Raw genomic sequence first — 24,652 nt, 5'->3', positions numbered from 1 at the left:
CGGGGCCGGGGCAGCGGGGGCGGGGCTGGGGGCGCCCCGGGTGGTGGAGGCGGGGGAGGCGCGCCGCAGCTTCCGCCGCCCGCGGGGATCCCCCGGGACTGGCGCCCGGGGAAGTCCCGGTGCGCGCGGGTACAAGAGGCAGCGCCAGGGCCCCCAGCCGGCAGTCCCCAGCGATGTCGCGCGGCTTCCGGCTCCTGCTCCTGAGCTGCGGTAGGGCCCGCGGACGCCCGGCGCCCCCCGCCCGCCTCCCCGGGACACCCCCTTTTCTCGCTTGCTCACGCCGCTCTCTCTCCCTCTTGCAGCCTGCAGCCTGGTGCCCGCGGCGCGGGAGATGAAGGTGGCCTGTTCGGAGGATGTGGACTTGCCCTGCACTGCCCCCTGGGATCCGCGGGTCCCCTACGCGGTCTTCTGGGCCAAGGTAAGCGCGGCGAGGCCGGCGAGTTAGGGTTGGGTGGGTTAATTGCAGACCGGGCAGCCACCTTCCTTGGGCTGGGGACCCTCTGTGGCTCGGGTTCGGGGGCATCTCCCATAGCTGAACTCGGTACCCGGTCTTCCCACACGCCTCTCCCATCCCGGCTCCAAGCTCAGCCGCATCCAGGTATAGGCCGACTTAGATTTAGTTCCGCCGGGGACCTCAATCTTCTTGCCTCTAAAGGTGGCCCTGAGATGAATGATCCAAATAAGACGTTGTGGAGGGCAGAGAACCTCTTATTTGGATTAATTCCAGAGGCCACCTGTGGTTATGGACAGCAGGCCAGGGAGAAAGCAGCTAGTGCAGATTTGGCCTTGGACGGGAGGAAGGTCTCCGGATTTCTGACTTCTGGTGTTTTGTGACTGCGGTGCTCATACATTTGGGGAGGCGGGGAGGGGGCACCTTGAGAGGAAGGACTGCCAGAGAGAAGTGATAGGCTTGTTTCTTAGGTGGTAGTTAGCTGTCAGCCATCCCCTTTCTGGGGTACCCCTGCCTGCTCCTCCTTCTGGCCATCCTGAGAGGTCCAGCAAGGAGGGCGTCTGTGATGGTGCATGGAGGCGTCCCCACGTGTAAGAACAGTGTCACTGTCCCTGCTGTAAGAGAATTGAGTCAAACTGAGGCTTTTTTAAGGTTTCCTCTGAACTGGAACCTTTTCAGATTCTAAGATTGTGGTTCTGGTGGCATTGGAAACCCAAGCAGCCACTGTCTGCTGTCACTGGTTTTTTGTTTTTTTTTTTTTCTCCCCGTGCTCCCCGCCTTTAATGAGGTCACTGCCACAATGGCACCTCTGGCTGAAGCACATGACTATGATATCCCAGCCTTACTCTGCGGAGCTCGCTGATTTGTCATCTTACCTTGCAGGAAATCTCTGTGCGTTTGTAGCTTTCCACAAAATGCTGGGTTTTCTTCTGCCCGTCATAAAAGATGCTGTAAGAACCTGCACAAGTATCTAGCCATTTAACAAGGCAGCATAGGACCGTTAACCTCTTTGTATGTGTGTGTGTGTGTGTGTGTGTGTGTGTGTGTCTCCTAACCAGATTGTCAGTTCCCTGGGGACACTGCTTTTGTGTATCCTGCATGACACCCAGTGTTTGCCCTGCTAATTTTGAAGGTGCTCAGTGAATTCAGGCTGACCTTTTATGATTGTGCACAGTGGAAACGGTGCTGGGGCCTCGGGGCGCTGTATTGTGTATGAAAGTAGGTTTGTTATTATTCCTACTTCATTTCCACCTTATTCACTGTGGGAGCAGAGAACACAGCAATTCCAAAATTGTTCCCTTGTAAAAACAATAGTATGTAAATAAAAATATTGTAAAACCAATATTATTTGAGTACTCACCATCTGCCAAGCTCTGAGGTAAATATCTATGTACATCAGTTGTTCCGATCCTTCCAATGGACTTAAGAGATCAATACTGTTACTGTTCCTGCTTTACAGATGAGGAAACTGAGCCTTAGGGGGTGAAATAATCTGCTCACTGTTACACAGCGGGCTAATCGCTGGAGGTGGGATTTGAACCAAGCAGTCTGGCTCCACAGCCTAGGTTCTTAGAGGTCTATCTTGTTATTTCTGTTTTCTCCCTTAATTACTTAAAGAAAATGAAAGTGTCTTTGGGCTAGCCAGGCAGGGACTTGGTTATCTAAAAGGAGGGGAAAAACATGAAACCACTATCCCTTTCAGAGAGCAATTAAAAAGGGAAAACAATATTAATATCCCCAGGGGAGTAATTACAAAGTACTCAGGAAAAAAGTAGATGAAATTTCAGACTGTAAAGTTCAAACAGTTGTCAAGTTAAATCTTGCACGAGGTCATTTGGAATGATGCAGTAAACCAGAGTGATTAACCTTTGACTTTTCCTTGGATGTCAGCTGATGATGTAACTCTATAATGTATGTGCTTGTTTGTTGAACACAGTTCTTGCAAGCTTTAAAGACCCTGAAGGTCTCTCAAACCTCTGTTAAGAAAAAAAGACAATAGTCTCGTGGCATTCTCTTTTTTCTGTTGGTCCGGTGGAATAGGGTCATTGAAAACTCATACCCTAGTTATTTTTTTTAAGGAGGAAACTGTGATTGAGTAATGGTGGGTAGGAGAGCTATGCTATGCCAGTAAACTAATCAGATACCTTGAAAGTGATATGCTTTATTTTTCAAGTACTTTTGAACAGATCTCAGCGTATTCCGTAGATGTTTGTTATTTTCCAGCCCAGTAATTATACTTTTGCATCGATTGTGCTTGTACAACAAAAATGGTTAGAGTGTTCTGGAAATAAGGCCAGTGGTGAAATGCTGAAATTCTGCATTTTACAGAAGATTATCTTGTCATTTCCTCCCACAACTTTCTTGTAAAGTGTTTCAGTGATGCGGAGAGGTAGCTATGAAGTGAGGAATTTAAGCCTGCTGACCACAGCCAGCCCAGCTGGATCATCAGTAGGGTGGTTTGTAAAACCACTTTGCACACTTGTAGGCTGCATGCTGATCAAGTAAGCAGAGAGTCCCTTGGAGTGTGGGGTTTCACCGTCCGCCAGATTGAATCGCATTCTTGCAGGCCTTCTGCATATCACAATTACGGTTATAACGACTCACAATTTAAAAATCCATTTACCACTCAGTTCTCCGGCACCACAGAGCATCCTGCCGCTGTCCAGTTGGCACTGATTACTTATGATTAACAAAAGGACCCATGTAAACCATGTGTTTCTTATCATGTGCCTTTTACCAAAAGACTCAGAGCAGACGGAGTCCATTTAGTGTTTGCAACATTAGGGTGAGTTGGGAGGGAACAGTGTCCATTTTATTCTCTGTTTCAAAGGTACAATGACAGGGGACTGGGCCAGGGGTGTAATATAGACATGCCCAGGGGGTCAAAGGTAGAGCCAAGAATGGGCAGAGATAGCCCAATACCTGTTAGCCCAACTCTTCTTTCCTGCGGACTGATGTCTTCCCAACTGGGATCCAAGAATGGGGCCTCCTCTCATCCCTTTCCATATTGTACCTTTTAAGGCAGAGTGAGTGATTGGGAAGAAATAGAAAAGTTAATGCGGTATATCCATTCAGTTTAGCTCTTAGGATTGTGAATAGACTGTGGTTGTTGAGGGAGGTAGTTTGAGCTATTCTGAGGCAAAGAGACGTTGGTCCATCACTCTTCTACCAAAGTAGAAGAATGTGGCTGTGACCTTGGGTTAGATTCTAGCACAAGAGGGTCATAGCCCAGCCCCATGTCTGCCAGGAGTAAGGACATCCGTTAAAGAGCTGCGTCTGTGCTGCTTGCGGAGCGGGTTCACGCTCCCTTTAATGAGGCTGCACTGGGTCTGGAAGGGGAGGATGACACTGGATGAATGGAGTGTTCTGGCGCTGCTCGTAATGAGTGGTTACTTACAAGGGTGACGTAGCACCGTCTCGAATTGTGCTGGGAGCCCCAGCACCCTAGGTTGAGGCATAATGAAAGAGGATATATAGTGTCATCTCTGAGTGACACCACGGGGGTGAGGACAGAGATGCGTCACAAGACAAGTGCCCTTTTTAGATGATTTCCAAAGGAAGGGAGAAAGGGGAAGTGAGACCATGATTTCAGAGAATAGATCAGACTTGAACTTTACAATATTTAGGAGAGAGGCAGCTGTGGCAGGTCATGGGCTCTCCTGGGGACTACAGGAGAGCAGATTCATGGGCTCGCATGAAGCTACTTGGAAAGTTCCAGGACAGTCGCTACGCGGATATTGCTTGTCCTTGATTTGTTATGAGCTGTTATGATGTATGTTGCTCATCTCCTATTCAGTGGAGTCCTGTTTTCTGTCTGTAGCATCTTGTGTGATAATGAGCCCCAAAGCGAGGAAGTGCTATAGGAGCCTTCGGGGGGGCCTAGGGTTGACGAATGGCCTGGGCGGATGGCATCTGTACAGCCATCAACCCTGATGGACCCATGAAGGAGACAACGCGTGCCGCTCACTGCACTGACCTGATTCTAGAATGACGTCTGTTTTAAGATAGATTTGAGATGTTTTAGGAGAAAAAGGAAACATTTCTACATTAAATACAGAAGCGCCGAAACATTGAAATGTGAAAACAATGCCTGTGTGAGCATCAAAGAAAAATCATACCATCCCCATTGGCACCTGTACTACTTGACCTGATTTAATAACCTTTAGGTCAGACTATGAAAGGCAAAAAGTGAATTTTCAGATGTCTCCCATATTTACATTTTCCTCAGTTCGTAAATATTTCTATGTCCCAAATGTGTGCCAAGCCCTGCACCTGGCAATAGCCATCCTAAGACCAATATGGACCTTTTGCCAGAGGACTGTCAAAGGCATGGACACACGAATCCACACGCATCTTTGGGGACTGAGGGGAAACTAATGATGTGGAAGGGAGAATCATACCACAGAGGACTGAGGGGTAATGCCAGCAAGCAGGCTGTGAACACTCCCGAATGCTGAATTATAAGGGCTTGAACTTGGTCCTCTCGGCAGCAAGGAGCCTTTGAAAGTTTTTAAGCAAAGGGGATAACATCGTGAAAACTACGTCAGAGGAAAAGCGTATTTCTTGTGGTGAAAGACAGACTATAATTCATCCCAGAAGATGAATCTCAGAGGAAAGCTTTAGTCTTTCACTGCAGTGGAACTGCCATCGGGTTAGCTCAGTGAGGCTGCAGCACATTCCTGGGGGTTACCGCCCCTTCTCTCTTGGTCACCAGTTCTGTTGTCCACATGGTTCTAGGGATGAGTGGGCCAGGCTCTAGAAGAAGTCCCAACCAGAGGAGAATGATGGAGCACTGAGATTTTTGGACAATGATGAGACACAACAAAGCTGCTAAAAATCTTTCAGCTTGGAAGAGGGTAGGGAGGAAAAAGGCAGCTGAGAGTTAAAGAGAAAAAACTGCAAACACTTGTTTTCCATAAATAAAAGGGGGAACCCGAGTCACATGAGGACTGATTATGTTAGTTCTGTACTTGGTTATGTCACTACACAAAGAAGAGGAAGTTAGAAGAAGGTCTTAGTGACATCAGGGAAGGTTTTATGTAGGGCAGGACTAAAAAGAGATACATTACCTAAAAGAGGGTTCCTCCATCTGAAACTGTTTCCGTAAGTCCTTCCTGGCTACTCTTGGGATAACCTCAAATTTTCTACCAACAGTGCTAGCTCAAACCAGAGCTGAACTAAAGTACTTCCCTAAGACTCTTTACACCTGAAGCATATTTTTAATTTTTGTTTTTGCACTGGGGTATACTTGGGTAAAATTTCTGTGTGTGTCGTGTAGTTCTGGTATAGGAGTAAGAGCCCAAGGCTTGTGAATATCACTTGATATTTTTGTGGAGCACCAGCTAGTCTACTGCACGTTCCTGTCCCAATTGTCCGAGAGACGATAGATTCCAGAAGAACTGGTATTTGTCTAGGATTATTGGTCCAGATGGGGAAAACCTATGGGAAAAGATAGATGCTCATTGCCATAGACAATTCATGTTCACCTAGGACCAGACTCACTGGGTCAGTTCTGGAGAACAAAGGTCCTGAGTCCAGTCAGACCCTGGTGTCTCTTTCACTGAGCAATGGGAGGCACGTGAGCCTGAGTGACAAAGCGGGACTGACCTTGAGGTTGGAGCCACGTGGAGATAGCCCCGCATGTGCCACGTTTATTTCTGGAGTGGGGCAAGGTGCTCCTATCAATTAGGAATCTTTCCGTTGTGAAGGCTTGTAATCCAATCAAAACTAGCTTAAAGAAAAGGGAATATATTGGCTTATGTGGTTGAAATAAATAATTTTTAAAAATCAAAATATAGTTCCTCCTTCAGTTATGGCTGATGTTGTGGGTTAAATAGTGTCCCACAAAAAAGTTATGTCTCGGTCCTAATCCCTGGTATTTGTGAGTGTGACCTTATTTGGAAATAGGATCTTTGCAGATGTAACCAAGTTAAAGTGAGGTCATACTTGATTAGGGTGGCCCTGAATCCAATGACGGGTGTCCTTATAAGAAAACAGAAACACAGAGACAGAGGCACAGGGAGAACACCACGTGAAGGTGAAGGCAGAGACTGTAGTGGTGTGTCTACAGGCCAAGGAATGCCAGTTTCCAGCAACACCAGAAGCCAGGAGCGAGGCATGAAACAGATTCTCCCCTAGAGAGAGCACGGCCCTGCCAGCACCTTGATATCGGACCTTTGGCCTCCAGAACTGTAAGAGAATAAATTTCTGTTGTCTTAAGCCACTCAGTTTGTGGTAAGGCTAAATCTGGAGGTTCGTGAATATCCTCAGGGCTCGATGACTTTCTTTCTCTCAACTTTTCCTTCCTTCGTGTTGGTTTTATTAACAGCCTCCACGTGGCAGTGAGATAGTAGCCGGTAACTGCAGACTTGTCTGTCCTCCCGAGATCGAGTGCAAAGCAAAAGACTGTGTCTCTTCTATCTCAACAAATGTCAGATGACGCTTAAGTGGCTTTGATTGGGTCATGGATCCATCAGAACCATTCCCTCTGGTCACGGAGGTCAGGCCAGAGTCAAACGTGCCTTTTCTAGAACCAGGTGTAGTGCCCTCCGAAGGACATGAACTCAGAGCCCGTAAGGATGCCCCTCCCGGTCCTGCAGGACCCACAAGAAACTAGTGGAAGAAGGACGATTGGCATGAACAGTGAGGGGCCTAACGTTGCCTTCAAAGCCCCGTTCCAAAGGGTATTTTCCACATAGTGATGGTGCCTTAGAAATTCAGAATGTTGTGGCTATTTTGGAGACCTTGTGGGCAGAAAAAATTTCTCCCTAGAGCAGAGATTGGGACTTCTAGAACAGCTTTGCCAGAGGAGACTGAAGTATCAGCTGGAAGAAATGACTGAATGGGTGGGCAGAGTAGAAAGCTATTGGGTACAACAGCAATTCCTGTTACCAACATTACCGATTATGAAGCACTATTATGTGTTTTCTCATTTGATTCTTAAAATAACCCCATGAGGGAAGTAAGGTAGTTACAGATGAGGAAATCCAAGTCAGAGGTAAAGTGACCCAGCTACCTGATGCTTGACTTCAGGTTTTCTGATTCCAGAGCTAGTGCCCTTGTGTCTTCCTCATTGTTTCTAAGATTCACTCATTCATTAAATAAATACTTTTTGAATATTTCCTATGTGCAGGGAACTGTTTAGAACTTAGCTGTGAAAAAAAAAGAGTGGTAACATTTTTAGCGCTTTCTGTGTGATTGACAATATGCTACAATACCCACCTACCTCATCATAGGTATATTCACACCAACTTTGGGAGGTGTACTTACCCTCCCCCATCTCAGGGGAGCAAACGAAGCCCGAGAGCTTCAGGCCCTTCGCCAGGAGCAGAGCTAGCCATGCGGGGCTGGGGTTTTGTTTCCACGTCTGTCCAACACCAAAGCCTGTGCTCTTAATTACGTTGCCTCTGCCATACTCATAACTCTGTTAACAGCCATAAATCCAACTCTGTCTGTTAGACCCAGTAAATTTCAAAGTGGAAAATCATTTTTCCAATAAAACTACACTTAGAAAAAGACGATGTTAATGCTTATACATTCTACCCCCATTATGACATCAACCTCTGAGCCAAACTATTTTGCATGTTATAAAGAGCTGTTTTTATGATGAATGGGGATTATATTGGCACTTTAATTGAGTTGGAAACCAAGGTACATGAATGTTAGTGCATGGGAAATGCAATAAAAAAAAAGCTGTTCGATGTGATTGGAATATATCAGATTAATTTAATACCACCTTTAAATACTAACATCCATTCCTTTAAATATGTTTAATTAAATTGTTGGATTAAATATTTATATGCATATATATGTGCACACATTTTTCTCCTCAAAAAAATCTCTTCCCTTTTCTTTTACTTTCCTATCACATTCTTAACAGATCTCATGCATGATAAATTTGGATTTCAAGGCTGTGGAATCAAAATTCTTTGCAATAGGAATGGAGCTGTTGTCCTCTTATATCCAAAGATGGTAATCTAGGAAGTTAGCATATATTTGGATAAAATTATGTAAACTTCTAAAAAAATCCCTTTTCACAATAGGGATTTGACTGAAATATTGGTTCAATTTCAGCCATATTTAGATATTTATTTGATTTCTTTCTAGTTCAAATTTATCCACCATTAAAAAAAACAATTCACACGCGTTTAAAATTACTACTTGTATTTGCTTGGTTTAGTATTTGGCAAATTAAAGAGAATTTATTTTAATTTAGGGCTTGTGGTTTCCTTAAGGTCAGATCTCCATCTTAGAGAGGGAATATGGTATTTAAATTATTTAGTCAAATTGGAGGCCTTGAGACAAAAGTCCTTAGGCTTTCTGAAAATGAGATGTCTTATATTTTGCCTTTTCTAATTCAATCAGAAAGATAAAATTTGTCAGCATAAGAGTTAATGCATGGAATGTGGATTTTAAAAACATAATTTGGATGAGTGTTTTGAGGAATTAATTTGCCCACAGCCTGCTGTGTCGTAGCCCTCTGCAATATGAGTGTCGCAAAGTGTGCGTTAAATAGTTCCTGTCAGTTACACTCGGCTGTGAATGAATCTGAGGGTTCCTTTTGTTATAAATGACTATTTCCTAAAATGCTTTTGCAGAGAGGCAATGAAACACTTTTAGATTTGGAATGTTGAGAGTCATTCTTGCCAGTGGTTGATTTTGAGCCAGCTCAAATGTTTATAAGAACTCATAAAACCCAGCGAAGTTGAGGATGGCCCATTTGCTGTTATTCCATGTTCCTCCCCCTGAAATTCCTTCGGTTCTTGAACAGTGCTGCTCGGGCCACGGCTCACTCACCCGATACTGCAGGGTGATGGCTGCTTGGCCACGGTGCTGAAGATGATGATTTGAACTTTTGCATAAAGTCTCTTGGTACTGCTAGCGCTCCACTCGCATCTTGAGCATGTTAACATGAAAACTACAACCATTTTTGCAGCTGTAGGCAGGAGGAAGGGGGAATAAGCTATGTACATACCTGCAGCTTGAAGCTAGAAGGAAGGTTCTGAACTATTTCCATGTGTACTGTGTGAAGTTACAGAAGGTTCCTTTTGTTACGGGTAGTTATCAGGCACAGAGAGCTGTTCATCACTTTGGCCAGAGGTCCCAGGTTAAGCCAGTACTTCTCTCAGTTCTCTGGGTCTTTCAGGAAGACCCAGGAAGGGGCCATTGGAAGATGACCCCATGAGACTTGAGGTATCTTGCCACGATCCCACTGATGGCTGTGGTGGTTCAGTAAAGCAGAATTCTGCAAGCTGCTTTGGGGTTCTTCGTTTTGACTTTCCCCTACCTCTTACTTTCAGTCTTATGATTTCACCCTGCCTTGGCTTTGCCATTGTAAAATAACCTCTCTGGAGGTTTTGTCAGAGACCCGTGGAAATCTGACCATCACATTAACTACTTTTTGTTGTTACTGCTGATTTTTAAAATGAATTCTCTTCTGCAAATAGGCAGAAGGCCACTGCCAGTCCGTTCTGATCACCACCACGTACTTGCTTCAGCAGTTCCCAGCAGCCAGCGTGATAAAGGGGCCATCTTTATGTAAATAAAGCACAATAGTTTATATTTCCACCAGCTCCAGAGGGGTTCTCCGTTTTTTTGGTATTTTTTTGTTTTTTTTGATCTTGACTTTCAGATAGGTCTTTTTGAGTTGAGGGAGGGGTCACTGGATAGGAGAGAAGACCACCCTAAGGAGAAAATCTGAGGTAGAAAATCTCAAAATGATTGTTGCAGCCAAGTTTCCATCTTTTCGGATGCAGGGATTTCTACAAAACTGAATTCCAGTGAAATCTATTGGAAAGAAATCTGAGTTGAACACATTTGGAGGTTAATTTAGAAAAGAAAAGCAGATTGAGACAGCATCGTGGGGACTGCAGAGATTAAGCTGAGTTAATTAGTTCAAACTGGCCTTGGGGGGTGGGGTGGAGGAGGGAGTCTTGGAAGCGATTGGCCCGGGATGGTCCTGGGCACCTGACCCATCAAAACCTCTGGTCGGAGGGAGCACTTCTGCCAGGCAGCAGAGGAGGGGAGAGGTGCAGGCACATGATAAGCCTGCAATTTTTGGTTTAATCAAACTTGAAAAGGGGAAAACTGGTCTAACTTAGACGTGTTCTAAAATCAGTTGGGTGCCTAAGGTTCCTCGACCACACCTCCTTTTTTTGTTTGCTTGTTTTCTTGCTCTGTTTTTGAACACCTAAATGCCCCAGTCTTGATTATTTTGGAAGGAACCTTTCAGCACAAGGACTGTCAGGAAATGGGATTTACATTCGTAGACCTCGCCTGAGAAAAGCTATTAGTCTCAGCCCAGTGTTAGGAGTGAATGAAGCAGGGTTTCTTGCAGGAGCGATAAATCAGCCACCAGATGTCTCTGCAGGCCACTCCACAGGAACGCCAATAGGAGCCCGAGCCGTGGAAGCTGGAATCTGAGCTTTCCGTGGACCTCAAGGTGCATTCCCAGACTTAATAAATGAAGCAGAAACCAAGGAGGGTGTGTGTGTGTGTGTATGTGCACGTGTGTACGTCTTCTGTCCTGGGCTGCCTCTGCCTCACTGGGTGTTCCCCCCATTCCTTGGTTATTTATTTCCCTGTGCTGATTGCCTTTTGAAAAGTACGAGAGGAGTTGTAGGGTCCTCCCAGTACAGGAGATTAAACAGCGGCAGGTGCAGGCAAAGACAGCAGCAGTGTCTGACTGCGGTGTCTTTTCCTAAGGGAGCCCTTTGGTGCAGCCACTACGCTGGGGACAGGGAAGGAATGCCACTGAATCCCAGGCTCCCTGCTGTTCCCCAGCCTCCCAGCAAAGGGCTCGGGGCTGCCCTTGTACACTGAAAACGGTGCTTGGCTTTACTGTTTATGTAAATGAGTTTTAGAAGCTTTAGAACATTTCAGTGGAGGATCAACGAGCAAGTTAACTAGACAAATTAAAAATGTATCTGGGGAAAAAGGGAATTGATGGTGAATGTGATGTGTGCTTAATCGTGGAAGTAGGAGATGACGGAAAGACCCCACCAGTTTAATCACAAAGACTGTTCAGGGAAAGAAAACCAGCCAGGTTAGTTTGGCTAAATTTGACATCTACCCCAGTTGGGCTGGTCCATCCTGGGTACAGTGATTTAAGCCGTAATTGCCCTTCCATGTATATCTTGATATTACCACCAAGTGACCTGACACATAAAATCTCCACGTGGCGCTGTTGTCAGCTGTCTTCCTGCCTTAGCAGAGGCGTGAGCGTGGTACATCCTGCCACGTCACAGATGACCCCACAGGTACGCAGTCTCTGAAGAACAGGGTGACTTCATGAGAGGCATTGCTCATCTGCATCTCTGTGTTTTCTGTTGAGTTGTCTGGCAGTGACCTTAACAGATTTAGAAACGTTTCCAAATAAAAGGCTGGGCTACAAAAATAAGAATCAGTCAGTGGGTGAGTCGGTATCTGAAGAAAACAAGAGAACATTGAATAGAGAACAACCAGCGAGAGAATGTGATTCAGTGTGATTCATACGCTTCATCACATAGTCATCAGTGACACATGATTATCATCAATAGGAACACTCTCTCCTTCATGTAGGGATACAGAGAATCGTCAAATGCAGTCCTGATCTTATTCTAAAAAAGATGGAGCCTTAAAGAATTCCCCTAGATTCTCTCCTCCTCCCCCAGACATCACACACACACACACACACACACATACACACACACACACACAGTATCTTGTTTTAAAACAATTAGCTGAGGATGGATTTTATGAAAACAAGAGGTAGAACCTTGATGTGGAGGCCCAGTGCTTGTAGGTTCTGGCAGTAGAGCATGATGTGGTTTGATTCTTGTTTTTTAAATTTATTTGATTGAAGTATAGTTGATTTACAGTGTTGTGTTAATTTCTACTGCACAGCAAAAGTGATTCAGTTATACATATATATATATTCTTTTTCATATTTTTTCCATTATGGTTTATCACAGGATATTAAATATAGTTCCCTGCTCTATATAGTAGGACCTTGTTGTTTATCCATCCTATATATACTAGTTTGCATCTGCTAATCACGAACTCCCAATCCATCCCTCACCCACCCACCTCCCCCTTGGGAACCACAAGTCTGTTATCTATGTCTCTGAGTCTGTGTTTGATTCTTTCTTAACAACAGCTCACAAATGGCAGTGCAGAGAGGATGGAGGTGCCCCAGGAAGACCTGCAGTACTATCAGCAGAGGGCCTCTTCAGAGGCCCCCAGGGAAAGGCTGTATTCCCTGCGGATCCAGAACACTACCAGCTGCAACTCGGGGACCTACAGGTGCACTCTGGTGGATCCAGAAGGGCAGAGAAACCTAAGTGGCACCATGATCTTGAAAGTGACAGGTGAGGTGATCTGCGGCACCTGTTTTCTTCTTACAGTATGCGGGGCACTTTCTGTAGGTCCTAAACTTGATCCCCTCAATCCAAGTTTACCTTGTAATTCAGAAGCTTTGGATAATATCTGTGGCTGAAAGCTAAATTCTACTGCAAGGATGTCATAACTTTCTCTACTTTCTCTTTAATAAGGACAGATCTACCCCAGTCTGACTGGGCTGGATGCCAAATGTAGTCAAACAACTAAATCAAACAACTCTTACTCATGTAAGAGTCCTTCGGAGCCAATAGGAAGTTTCCAAGTCTAATTTTTGGAAGACAGAGAAACTGGGTAGTCTCCCGAATATGTCAGATAACTGTGTAATATTCTGCTCATTGGGGGCTTTCTAACCTGGCCTAAGGGAGCTGCTTCATGTTTCCACCTTTTTCACATGAGAACAGCATTTCTCTCCCACTTTACAGCAATTGAATGTCCCAATACCTCAACTCAAGCCAAAGAAAAAGGGTACAGCAAGAAAATAGCGTTCCCGTGACAGAAGGCACATTTTTGCTCTATGCAGTAAGACCAGGAATCAAGTGTAAAGACAAGGATTATCTCCTTGGACTTTTTTCCATAACTTTTCTTTATGTAACTTAAAATACGCCTTGCATTTGACTTTGGCCCAACTCTTGTTAGTGGCTGAGGTTTGAAATGACAAACATGTTGTTACAGAGGCCCTGACTTTGTACAATGGCTACTTTCTCCTTCCACGGAGAAGCGGAAAGGAATCTGACTCAAGATAATATTCCCACACTCACAAGAACGCAATCACTGGTTAGGGGTCAGCGTTTGGATTTGGTTCACTGTCTTACACACACACACACACACACACACACACACACACACACACACACACACACACAAACACCCTATACCCTTCTCAATCTCTAGCCCTTTACGCTGCTTCGTTTGTCTTCATGGCATTTACCGTACCTGCCGTGATACGCTCCCTCAGTGAGTATTATTCACATGAATGAGAAACGCGAGCTGCCTGGCAGGAAGGGCAGAGAGGGCAGGCGTGTCCTGCGGGGAGCAGAGAGGAAAGGAGTAGAGAAAAGCTGGCTTGCTTTCCTGCCCTCTGCGAAGGCAGCGCTGCCTACAAGTTGAGCGGTCAGACTAGAGCCACTTGGATCTGGTTCAAATATCAGCTCAGCTGCTCATTAGCATCTTACCTTGGGGAAACCCCTGAGCCTTGGTTTTCTCATCTTTAAAATGGGGATAATATAATATTGATATTATCTACAAAACAGGCTTGTGGTGAAGGTTGAATGAGATATTGCACTGAAATGCTCGGTCTGGCGCCTGGGGTGGGGGGACTGAATGCTCGATAAATGTTAGAACCATCAGTGGCTCTCAGCCCTTCTCTTCTGCGGTCACAGACCTCTGTGAGAATCCATCCCCAGACCATTGCACAAAATTTTGAATCCAGTTTCAGGGGTCGACAGCTGTCTGGAGGCCCATCCGTGGCCCTGAGGACGGAAGCCCCTCCTGTCACACGCACTTCATCTGCTCCCGCCCCAGTCCTCAAGCCAGCTCCCTGAGCAACCTTGCTGCACATTGGATGTCGTGCTTGAGTGGGGAGAAGCTGTCCCCGCCTTGTCCCCTCCTGGGCTGAAGGCCTCCCTCCTCCTGCACTTGCCCCCCTCCTGGGGCTGAGGCCACAGCCTTTAGCAGCCCCCAGGGAGCTGTTCTGTAGCCCCCCCTTGGCTGTCAGCCCTGGTGGAGGGGCTTTAACAGGTCTACAAAGACGCATCGACTTGTTCTGTAACAGCAGGGCAGCTCTGCCACCTGCCTTAATCCCTCAGCCTCTCTGAGCCTTGGCTCCTTCTTCTATAAACTGGGGTACTCAGACCTGCCCCTGAAGGTTCAGTGAGATGCTGGATGTCAGCCCCTTTGCACAGAGCCAGGCACAGGGTGAGTGTGAGCGCCAGCTGCGGCCACCGCCGTCATTACCGATGTCCTTCCCACGGTACAGACGTGAGGGTGAGAAGGGGAGACCAGCAGGACTTTAGAAAGCCAGAACAAAACATTCTTAGCTTTTTCATCCTGGTAGAAGAGTCCTGTTCAACGGCTTCATATTTTACTTATTTCTTTTTAAAGGATGCTCTAAGGGACGCAAAGAAGAGACTTTTAAGAAATACAGAGCTGAGGTTGTCCTGCTGTTGGCTCTGGTCATTTTCTACGTAACACTCATCATTTTCACTTGCGTAAGTATCTTTCTTCAACATCTCTCATTATTAAAAGATCACCTGGGTTAACAATCGAATGCGTTTTGTAGTCAGTGTGAGTCATTTCATAATGGCAAGAGACCTGTTCTCAGTACCCTGGCCTTACTGAGGCCCCCAGACTGTGAGAATCTCTCTGGGAAGCTCCCAGCTTGTTCTCCATCTGGTGGCTCCGCACAGAGCCTTGTGAAGAGAAAGTGAAGTAAGACAGTGATGGAAGTTTGTGAAATGCCAAAGCATCCTCCTAAAGCACCAGCAGGCCTTGTAGATACTGTGGAAGAAAGTTGGACCCTGCCCATCCACCATCCGGGCGAGGTGCTGTTCTTCCTGTAGGCAGGTGAGCAAGCCCGGCCACCCCGGTGATGGATCCATCTCCTTGGTCAGCCCTTGAACTCTTTTCTCTTAGAGATTCCCTCTTATAATTTTGGTACTTCCACCACTTTTTTTTTTTTTTGGTACTTCTGGTTGCTATTTTAGACATCACTTTTTAAGAATTAATCCTGAGAAGCCAGAGGTACACAGGGTGTGGCCTGGGGTAGAGGACAGCTGGCCAGTACTTGGGCGTCCTTGACATGCCCTTGACCTATTGGTTGCAGACTCCAGCCTAGACTCCTCCCTGCCCCCCAAGCCTCTTTGTGTGTGGCTGGTCACCTGGGTTGACCATGGTCGTAGGGGAGCAGGGCCAGCTCTGGGCCTGACCCACTAGGAAGTGATCTGTCCCACATGTCTCAGCAGGATCAGGAAGTGCTGGCTATCTGGGGACCAGGACATCGGTCACCCAGGAGCTATTCCAACGCTGGTTCTTGTCACTCACTGGCCCCTTCTGTTCACTTGCTTGACTCTGGCCAAACACTCATCTCTCTGGTTGCTATTTTGGACGTCAGGCCATCAGAAGACTCCAGTGAGCGCCTACTGTGTATAAGGCATCATGCTAGGCACTGGAGGGCATGTAAAAAGGCATAAGAACTATGTCCTTCCCCCAGGAAACTTACAGCTTGGTCTTTAGAGTTATTTGCATATAAGAAGATAATTAGCATTACCTGGCGGTAAATTTTAAAAATGAGTGACTCTAGTTTTTTGTTGGCAAATGCCTGTTTCTTTGGGCACTGATTTTCCATGCAGGAAATCCTAATGTTAGGGTCTGGAAATGGCCCCAGTCTGTAACTCCTGGTTGAGGTTTGGAGATACCAGCGAAATAGCGCAAGCCCACTGTAGAGTGAGTGACATAGCCCGCATCACAAGGGCTACCACATGAGCTGTCCAGTCTTCTAATGAACGGAGTTTAAATCCAGGTGACAGCTGAAGCATTTTTCCAATTATTCACTTCTCAACGTATCTCTTTGATTTTATTTTTCAGAAGTTTGCACAACAGCAGAGTATATTTCCCGACTTTCTTAAACCTGCCATGGAACATGCTTTTCTCCCAGTTACCTCCCCAAATAAGGATTTGGAGCCAGTGACTCTTCACAAGACAGAACTGGTGTGAGCAGGATTTCTGCAGATTGGTTTTCTAAGGTTGAAGGCTCCGTGGTGTGCGTCCACGTCTCACTGGACAGGAGAAGCCTGAGCCCCACACTGAAGACACCATCCTTCCTGTGAAGCCCTTCACTTGACTGAAACATCCAAAAGTGGATCCCACCCCACTGTTTGTGAGCAGGGCCCTGAAAATTGTGACCTGACCACAAAGCATGGGGCCGCCTACAGGGTGCTTTCCAGTGCTGCTTCTTTATGACCTTCTTAGCGTTTCATTCAGCTATCTGGTCAACCTCTCGGACAGGTTTTTTTTCAGTCTTAGAAAAGCTATGGTGAGATGCAGTTGGAAAAGGACCTTGGGAAATATGAATGCCTGGAGTTGGCCCTGTGTAGACTCTTGAGGACAGCTGTCCTCTTCCACATCTGGAAAACATCTCTGAATTTGCTGTGTTTTCTTGTCTAAGCCCAGATGTTTTATGTCTGGGAGAAAGTGACAGGCTAAGCTGAGAGACAGAGGGAAATATTTAGCAAATAGTTTCCCGGCATGAAGGCCCTGCTATTACCAAGGAGTACGATGTGTACACAGAAACAACAGGTCGATGAACTGTCCCCAACAGGGCCTTTTTATCTGGGAAAGGCATCCATAAAGAAGCAATAGAGAAGAATGTCACAATTATTTTTATATCTGTGTATACTTGTCAAAGAAGGATTTGTGCTTCTTCTTTTGAAATCTGTATCTTCAGTTAGATATCGTTGTTAACTGACAAGCAACCTGCATACGGAGGGTGAGAAGAAGTTGGAAACTGTGACAATAGGAGGGAGAGCTATTTAGGGACCTGATGAAAATGCTGGACCAATTGTGCAAACTGGATGCTGGCCCCAGTTGTCCCACTACTTAGCTGTCTGATCTTGGACAAGATCCTTATGGTTTCTACTTTCTCAGTTGTAAACCAAAAGGTTGATGTATGAGTTGATTGAAAAAAACGTATGTGAAAATTCTTTGAAAGAGTATAAAGCACTATCCAAATTCCAAACTCCTTTGGGTCATTATCCTTATTATTGCAGTGGTGTTCTGGGCATGAGAAAATGCTTTTCATTTTTTATGTTTTCCATCGTTCCAAACAAAGAAGGCTACAAAGGACACTTTCCCATAGTCTTCTGTATGAATTCCTTTGGGGAAGTGAGGCCAGTTCAGTGGTCTGTTCTTGAAGCACCGGCCAAAAGTACTCCAAGATACGGACACTCAGGAGTCACCAGGCCTTGGGGAGAAGGGAGTTCTCAAATGTTCCATTGACATTCTGGCAATTGTTGCGTTTCTCTTATCAAACTTGGCTCTTTCCCTACTTATTTTCCGAAGAGAATATTGCCCATGCTAATATTAGGGAGTAAAAGGGATGCCAAGTTTAGTGTTTTTGCCTCTTTGTAATAGCTTTCATGTTATTAAATGTATGCATGTGAAGAGGGAGTGTTTTTCTCTTTTATATTTAAAACTACTTGTAAGACTTTGAGATGAGTGCTGGGATGTCTGTAAACTAGTTTGAGAACCAGACCCAAGATAAAATTCTAGAATTGAAAGCTTGACTGAGTCCTTCCTCTGAGTGTGTGTGTGTGGGGGGGGGGGGCATTTATGGCAGGTAGACGTCTGTGGAACGGCATCCCCTTCTTCCCAAAGATGCTCCTGAATCCATCCTCGAGTTGTCTTGCCACCAGGCAGTACATGATCAGCTTGACCACATGCATGACCATAGGTGAGAGGGATGGAAAGGAGGAGGGTTTCTACTTCAGAAGGATGTGTAAAGTCAGGGGTTCTGTACCTGGGATTCACAGGGTTTCACTCAAAATTCTCAGATAGTTCCATTACCCCTCCTCCCCCAATTGTAAGAACAATCTAGTACAAGTGGTTGGTGGTTGTAATAGTTATAAAAGCATTATAGGTGAATCCACTTTGGAAAATGACTCTTTGTGAAGATGAATGCCCATAATATGTCTGTAAAAGCTGTAGATTCCCTTTCAGTGGAATCAACTCCATCCTCGAATGCTTTACCAAAAATGCTGGGGAGACCATTGGCATGGTAACAAAGAACTCAAGAGTTTTTAGCTGGTTTGACGCCCAGCTTCACCACTTAGAAGTTTTACCGCCTTGGGCAGGGGATTCACCTCTCTAAGCCTCAGCTGGCGGTACTTTAGAATAAGAATAAAAATAGTATCTGCTAATTAGGCTTGTGTGAGGATTAAATGAGATAATATATCTAAGAGCCTAGCCCAGTATCTGGCAAATAGTAACATTAGAACAAGATTAACCTGAGAACAAAAAAGGAGAAAAAGGCAGCAGAGAAAGTGGCAAGGACAGTGAGTATTTGATAAAGTGCTTTTGTTAAAAAGAACAGAATTGACTTGGTGGGAGAGTCATGTTGCTTTCAGAGGATTAATACAAGATGAAACTAAATGCTTCATGGTCGTTAGAATTATAGTACCTGAGAGGCCAGGGAAGGGGGTGCCCTTCATCAGTTTGGATTGATTTAAGCTAAAAATAAATGATGGAAATTTGAAATCAGGTAGACTCAACATTCATACTTAGTCTTTGGTATAAGAAAAGGTGTGTGTGTGTGTGTGTGTGTGTGTGTGTGTGTGTGTGTGTGTAAGAGAAACATGAGAGAGAGAAGGGTCAGGGTGGGAAGGGCAGAATTTATCAAGGACAGTGGCTGCTTTTCCACTGCCATCATTGAAGCCTCTCAAGGTATTTCAGAGGAGGTAGATGATCATCGACCATATCTATTCTTTGTCTCTATTGCCAGGGAGAGCTTTGTTTTCAGAGCCCTGCTTTGTCTATGGAATTAGATCTATGGTTATAATAATTTCACCTTGGGATGTCCCAAGACACAAACACAGACATGAATATTAGCTCCACGTTCTCCCAAAAGAAGGCCTGTGGGTTTTGTTTTCATAGTAATTCTTAGCAGATTTCATCACAGAAAATACTGAGCCGCACTCACAGAACCCAACAGAGCCTGATAATTTGCTGGGGTCGCAGGAGGAGAGATCGCACAGCAGCCTGTGGACGCAGAGAGTCCTTGAGACTCGTGTTCAACCCCACAGCACAGTAAGATTGGGAGTCTCAGAATAATTCAGTCTGGTTCCCAGACTCTTTCCTCACTGGCAACTTTATTTGGCTGCATTACCTGGTAAATCGTTTAATACTCCATCTTTCCTATGTAAAATAGCCAAAGGCCTAAAAATCTTAGGATAGGAGCTTTTTGCTTAATTCAACAACAATTGTCTCTCATAGTTTTTCAACTGATGTTTGAGACCCAGATTTGATCTAACTGGTGGGGAAGATACAATTAATCAGTTCTTTGATCAGAGACTATTATTGCTATTTATTATCGTCTCAAGACCAGATGGGTTTCTTCTCTAATTTTCAACTTTAAATTGCATAAGAAATTAAAATTCTACCACCTGCCTTTTTGTAATATCTCTGTGTGTGGGTTGAATGGATGAAATTAAGCATAAGGTTATTTGCTGAGCATTCACTCTGGCACTCTGTAATACTCAAAAAAAAGCAAGGTACGGTCCTTCCTTTCAAGGAGCTTATAATCTAGTGGAAGAAGAAATGAGCTCAGAGCCATATGCACAGCTACGTGTTTTACTTAACATTAGGGAATTATTCAAAGATAGTGGGAACACAGAAAAAGGACTGGTAGTGTTCCCATTCATCTAGGAGCACCTTAGAAGGACTTACAGAACTAATTCCATTTGAACTTGGACTTGAGAGATAAGCAGGATTTTGAGTGCTAATAACAGTCAGGGGTGGTGGGAACGGCAGAGGCACAATCTCTAAGGTAAAAAGGTAGAGAGCACACTTGAACGGAGGATTGTATGAGAGTTTCTGTAGGCATAGGGCACCCACAGCCCAGACCAAGCAGGAAGGAGGCGATGATGGAAGACGGACAAGGTACTGTAGAGAATTTGCACAGCGGGGCAGTATGGAAAGATTCTGAGTTGCGGAGCCATAGAATTAGATCCATTTCTAGGACAATAACCAGGAAAATAAAGTGAAGGATGAAATGAAAGAGCTGGAGGAGACAGGAAGCAGGAAGGCCATCCAGGAGGCTGATGGAAGCCCAAAGAAGCAGAGCATCGATGGAAGAGAGAAGGAGGGATGGAAACAAGCTGGTTCTTACATGTTGTCTTCTCAATTTTCAGTCTTGGGTTTTCTTATGATCCTAGCTGATATCTCTCTCCCCTTATCTCCATATCTATCTCTCTATCTATCTACCTATCTATGTATCATCTATGTATCTGATTTTTTTTTTTTTACTTAGTTCTCCTTTCCTCTCTTTAAATAATGGAATGGAAAGAAAGAAACAACCCCTTCCATCTTGACCTCTACATAACTTACAGAACTTAATCATCTTAGACCACAGAAAAGGTTCCCATGTGTCACAGATGTCCCAATAGCTAAGAGGGCTCTGAATAATTATAAGAGGACAGTCATAGACGTTACATGATTAAACCTGGTTTTATACATCCTTACTCCCAGTCCTGCCTCAACTTCCCTGTCCCAGCAGAATATTCCTTGTTTTCGCTGTAGATAATTTGATATCACATTTGATCAGCGATTGGCTGACTGAGGAAACATCTGTGCTCTTTTGGTTTAGTTTTTCTGTGTTTACAGTGATATAGCAAACGTTTGCATCTTTTTTGTTTGGTTTTGTTTCGTTTTGTTTTGTTTTCGATATATTAAAAAGCAACATAGTACAAGTGTTGTAGTTAGTATTAAAAAGGATCCAAATTTTTCAAGGAATGAATTTTTATAAACAAGTTCTACAATGAAAGGGAAATGGCATATTGATACATAAAAGTTTTGTTAAACAAGATTTTAAAATTTTTAAATCAAAGTGTTTTAGACTAAATTCTTTCAAATGTTCAAACAAAAACAAAAAAAAAACCTGTACAATCTCCATAATAAAATGTGTCCTTGCACTTTGAAAATGTTAAAATTTTAGAAATTTGAGTGATAGAGGCAGCACTTAAGGGTTTTGTGAACCTTTTTTTTCCCAAAAAAGAATACTTTCAGTAAAACATTTTACTATTTTATCTGACTATGCATTTACATTTTTGTTCTTCCAGAAAAAGATTTACATTAACACTGTATTTTTACTGTAAAAAAATACATTTAGAGATATTTAACTTCCTGAGTGACTTCAGTCATACATTGAACATGATTTAATGAGCAAATTCTAAAATTTTATAATGAAATAGCATGTGCAGATGTATACTTGTATGCTCACTTACAGTAAAACTCAAGATCATGTCACAGAACTTACACTTAAGTTCTCTAAGAAGTTAAATAATATGATTAATCCCCAAACTTGACCAAAAGGTTTTCTCAAATGTTAGTAAATTGAATTACTGAATTTACATTTTCTCATTTATTAACAAAATACTGAGTCATTTCAGACTATCAACTTGAATGTTTTCCATTATATACACCAAAAATCTGATTCCCTAACAAGAAATTTCTCGCAATACAAAAAGATAACAGATAATTAAAATATTTGCTTCATAATACAACTAATCCATAAAATACATCCCTTCCTCAATTGTCTAAAATGGTTAGGAATTGGGGCACTTTCTTTATCATAAAACCCTTTCCTCTTCTTAAAACCCTGAGGTGAAAGGTTATTTATGTAATAAAACTAGAACCACAATTCTTCTCATTTCTGTATTGGACTGCAATTACGTTTTAAAAATTTTATAAAGAAATGTGGCAACTTGTAAAGCTGCTCTATAGAGGTTTTTTAAGAAAACATTCCCAGAAACAACTTAACAAAGGAGCCTAGAATGACCCTATGAAAACATCCTTTTAACACTTGTTAGTGTCGAGATGAGTGCCATTTTCCATCGCTACCACTGTCTCTTCTGTTATCATAGTCATGGCTCCAGCCATCGTGATTTCTCTCTTCATAGAAGAAATCATCTCTGCTTCCTCTGTAATGATGGTTGGACCCGTGATCAGTGTAATGCTGTTCACGGCTATAATGTCTATCCACTATGTAGGGATGAGAATTCTGACTTTTCGCTGTGATAATGGTGTATCTTGGCGCCACTGGGAGGTTGAAGACTGGTTAAAAGCATGATTATGTGACTGAACTGATGGGGAAAATCCTGATTGATCCAGATGTGGAGAACCAAATTTCCCTCCATATGACATCTGTCTCAAAGCACTGTTCGTTACTGCTCGTCTCGGAAAATTTTCTGAAGAAAAAGATCTTTGAATGATCGGCGTTGATGGAGTCATGTTATCCCCTGTCCTTTCGTACCTGCTAGGAGATGTGGAAGTAGGGCTTGAACTTCCAACATGATGCTGGGGATATGACAAACTGACCTCCTGTGAGGCATGGCTACTTCCTGATCTAAACTGAATTTTGATGGGCCTTCCAAAAAGTTTGATTCCGTTAAGCAGATTCATGGCATAAGGAACAGATACTTTGCGTTTGAAATTCACAAACACAAACTGCTTTGGTTTACCATCCTTATCTTTTGGAACTTTCACTTTTATTACTGGCCCAGCCTGTCGAGTGCTGGGACGGACCATCCCACTTGCGCCAGGAAACCGGGGATGGCCACTGGGCTGGGCCGGAAAACGAAAGGGAAAGCACGTTTGCATCTTTCATTGGTCCTGTGCCTTTATACTTTTGTCCAACTGATTACATGTTACCTAATTGCTCCTTAGTGATTTTTAAAAATAAAATCTTCCAGCAGTTGACTAACAGACCCTGCTAACCAAGCGTTAAGATAAAACAAAAGATACCTTGAAGGGATCCTAATGGATTGTGTGTGGGTATCATGGGGTGAGTATGAATACGTTTTAGAGAAAAGGAAAATGGTGCCTTATGACATTGTTTGTTGCCCCAGAGCTTGATGAATTACACTCGAGCCCCATTCTCTCCTTCAGAGACAAGGCATTTCACTTGCAGACACATCTTTTTTTCGATTCCACTTCTTTATTTCATTCTCCCCAAGGGATCTCAGGCAAGTGCACAGTTAGGCAACAAAGACTAGCAGGAAAACATCATCTAGGTGGGGTGTATTCGTTTCCATGGTTCCTGAGAAGTTAGAGTGAAGGAAGGAAGTGAAACTTGGGCACTGAAAGCAAATCTTCTATTCTTTCCTCCTTTCAATGCATAAACACGTACAGAATCCCTCTGGGCAAGGGAGACAGAGCTCACTTAGTGATTCATTTAGATTCTGCATGAGAAGGAGATATTGTTTTAGTTTTCATTATAAGAGGGGCCGTTTCTTCAAATTGACCATTTTTCCCCCTCACTCTTTTCCAAAGTAGCCTGTTTACAATCTACTCTTGTAGATTACAGTACTCAGTAGAGACAAGTAGGGAGACATTCAGACCTTGAAAAGCTTCAAGACATCCCACAGAGTTGGAATGCTTTTCTCAAAGGGAAAAAAATTCTGCAAATGTGTATGTACTTGCCTATGTGCCCGAAAGAGCCAGCTGGACAGACCATAAACGGCTCCCATTCAGGAACAACAAAAGCCCATGTCAGAAGTCAAGGGACAGGGGGCTGAGAACTAATAATAATTTTGCACTTACACAGCAGTTTTCATCTGAAGACCTCAGAGTGCTTTATAAACATTAATTAAATTGCCCCACAGCCCTGCGAGATGGCTGTGTATCACTGTGTCCAATTTGCAGGGGGTGGAGGGAGGAGAAATGTGTGCCTGGAGTGAAGTTGGAACCAGGCCATGCTACAGTGCACGTGGATTGTGGACTCAGAAAAAGCAGGGGGACCTTTTCCTCTGTGAATTTAAGACTATGGTCACGTCTCATGGTACCTGCTGGACCAAGAAGGAGATGGTCTGGCAACAGGGCTGTCCAGGGCGACCCCTCTGCAGGACCCACCTCCTGCATAAGGCAGCCACTTGCACTGGGCTTGAGGGGCTCTGGCACGATCTCCCTGACAAACTCATTGCCGTTATTACAGACGCATCCCTTCAGTGGGACTCATGAGGGCAAGTCAGGCTCACCTGAGGTGCTGGCTCTGATTGCTTGGAGGTGTAGTCAGGACAGCTGCTTGGAGAAGGATCGTGATGGGTACTCAGCAGA

At 44.2% G+C, this 24,652-nt stretch overlaps 1 protein-coding gene and 1 pseudogene across 4 annotated transcripts in view; one reads left to right on the top strand and one right to left on the bottom strand.

The window, feature by feature from the left end:
* The window catches only part of CD83 (CD83 molecule), a 193,722-nt gene extending 175,736 nt beyond the window's left edge, over positions 1 to 17,986 (top strand). The window contains exons 1-5 of one of the 4 annotated variants that reach the window (XM_007173971.2): positions 47 to 210; positions 303 to 418; positions 12,588 to 12,798; positions 14,930 to 15,036; positions 16,415 to 17,986. In XM_007173971.2, the coding sequence (XP_007174033.1) occupies positions 174 to 210; positions 303 to 418; positions 12,588 to 12,798; positions 14,930 to 15,036; positions 16,415 to 16,540 (597 nt within the window). In that variant the 5' untranslated portion in view covers positions 47 to 173 and the 3' untranslated portion in view covers positions 16,541 to 17,986. Of the gene's footprint in view, positions 1 to 46; positions 211 to 302; positions 419 to 10,806; positions 10,893 to 12,587; positions 12,799 to 14,929; positions 15,037 to 16,411 lie in introns of those variants that run through there. The other 3 variants (XM_007173970.2, XM_057555710.1, XM_007173973.3) reach the window with 3 other exon arrangements.
* A 4,417-nt stretch (positions 17,987 to 22,403) lies between these two features.
* On the bottom strand, positions 22,404 to 23,125 carry LOC103009488 (RNA-binding protein 7-like; annotated as a pseudogene).
* Between the last annotated feature and the right edge of the window lie 1,527 nt (positions 23,126 to 24,652).

This window comes from Balaenoptera acutorostrata, chromosome 10 (assembly GCF_949987535.1).
Source record: "Balaenoptera acutorostrata chromosome 10, mBalAcu1.1, whole genome shotgun sequence".
Taxonomy (NCBI): Eukaryota; Metazoa; Chordata; class Mammalia; order Artiodactyla; family Balaenopteridae; genus Balaenoptera; species Balaenoptera acutorostrata.
This window is presented reverse-complemented; position numbering and strand designations above follow the sequence as displayed.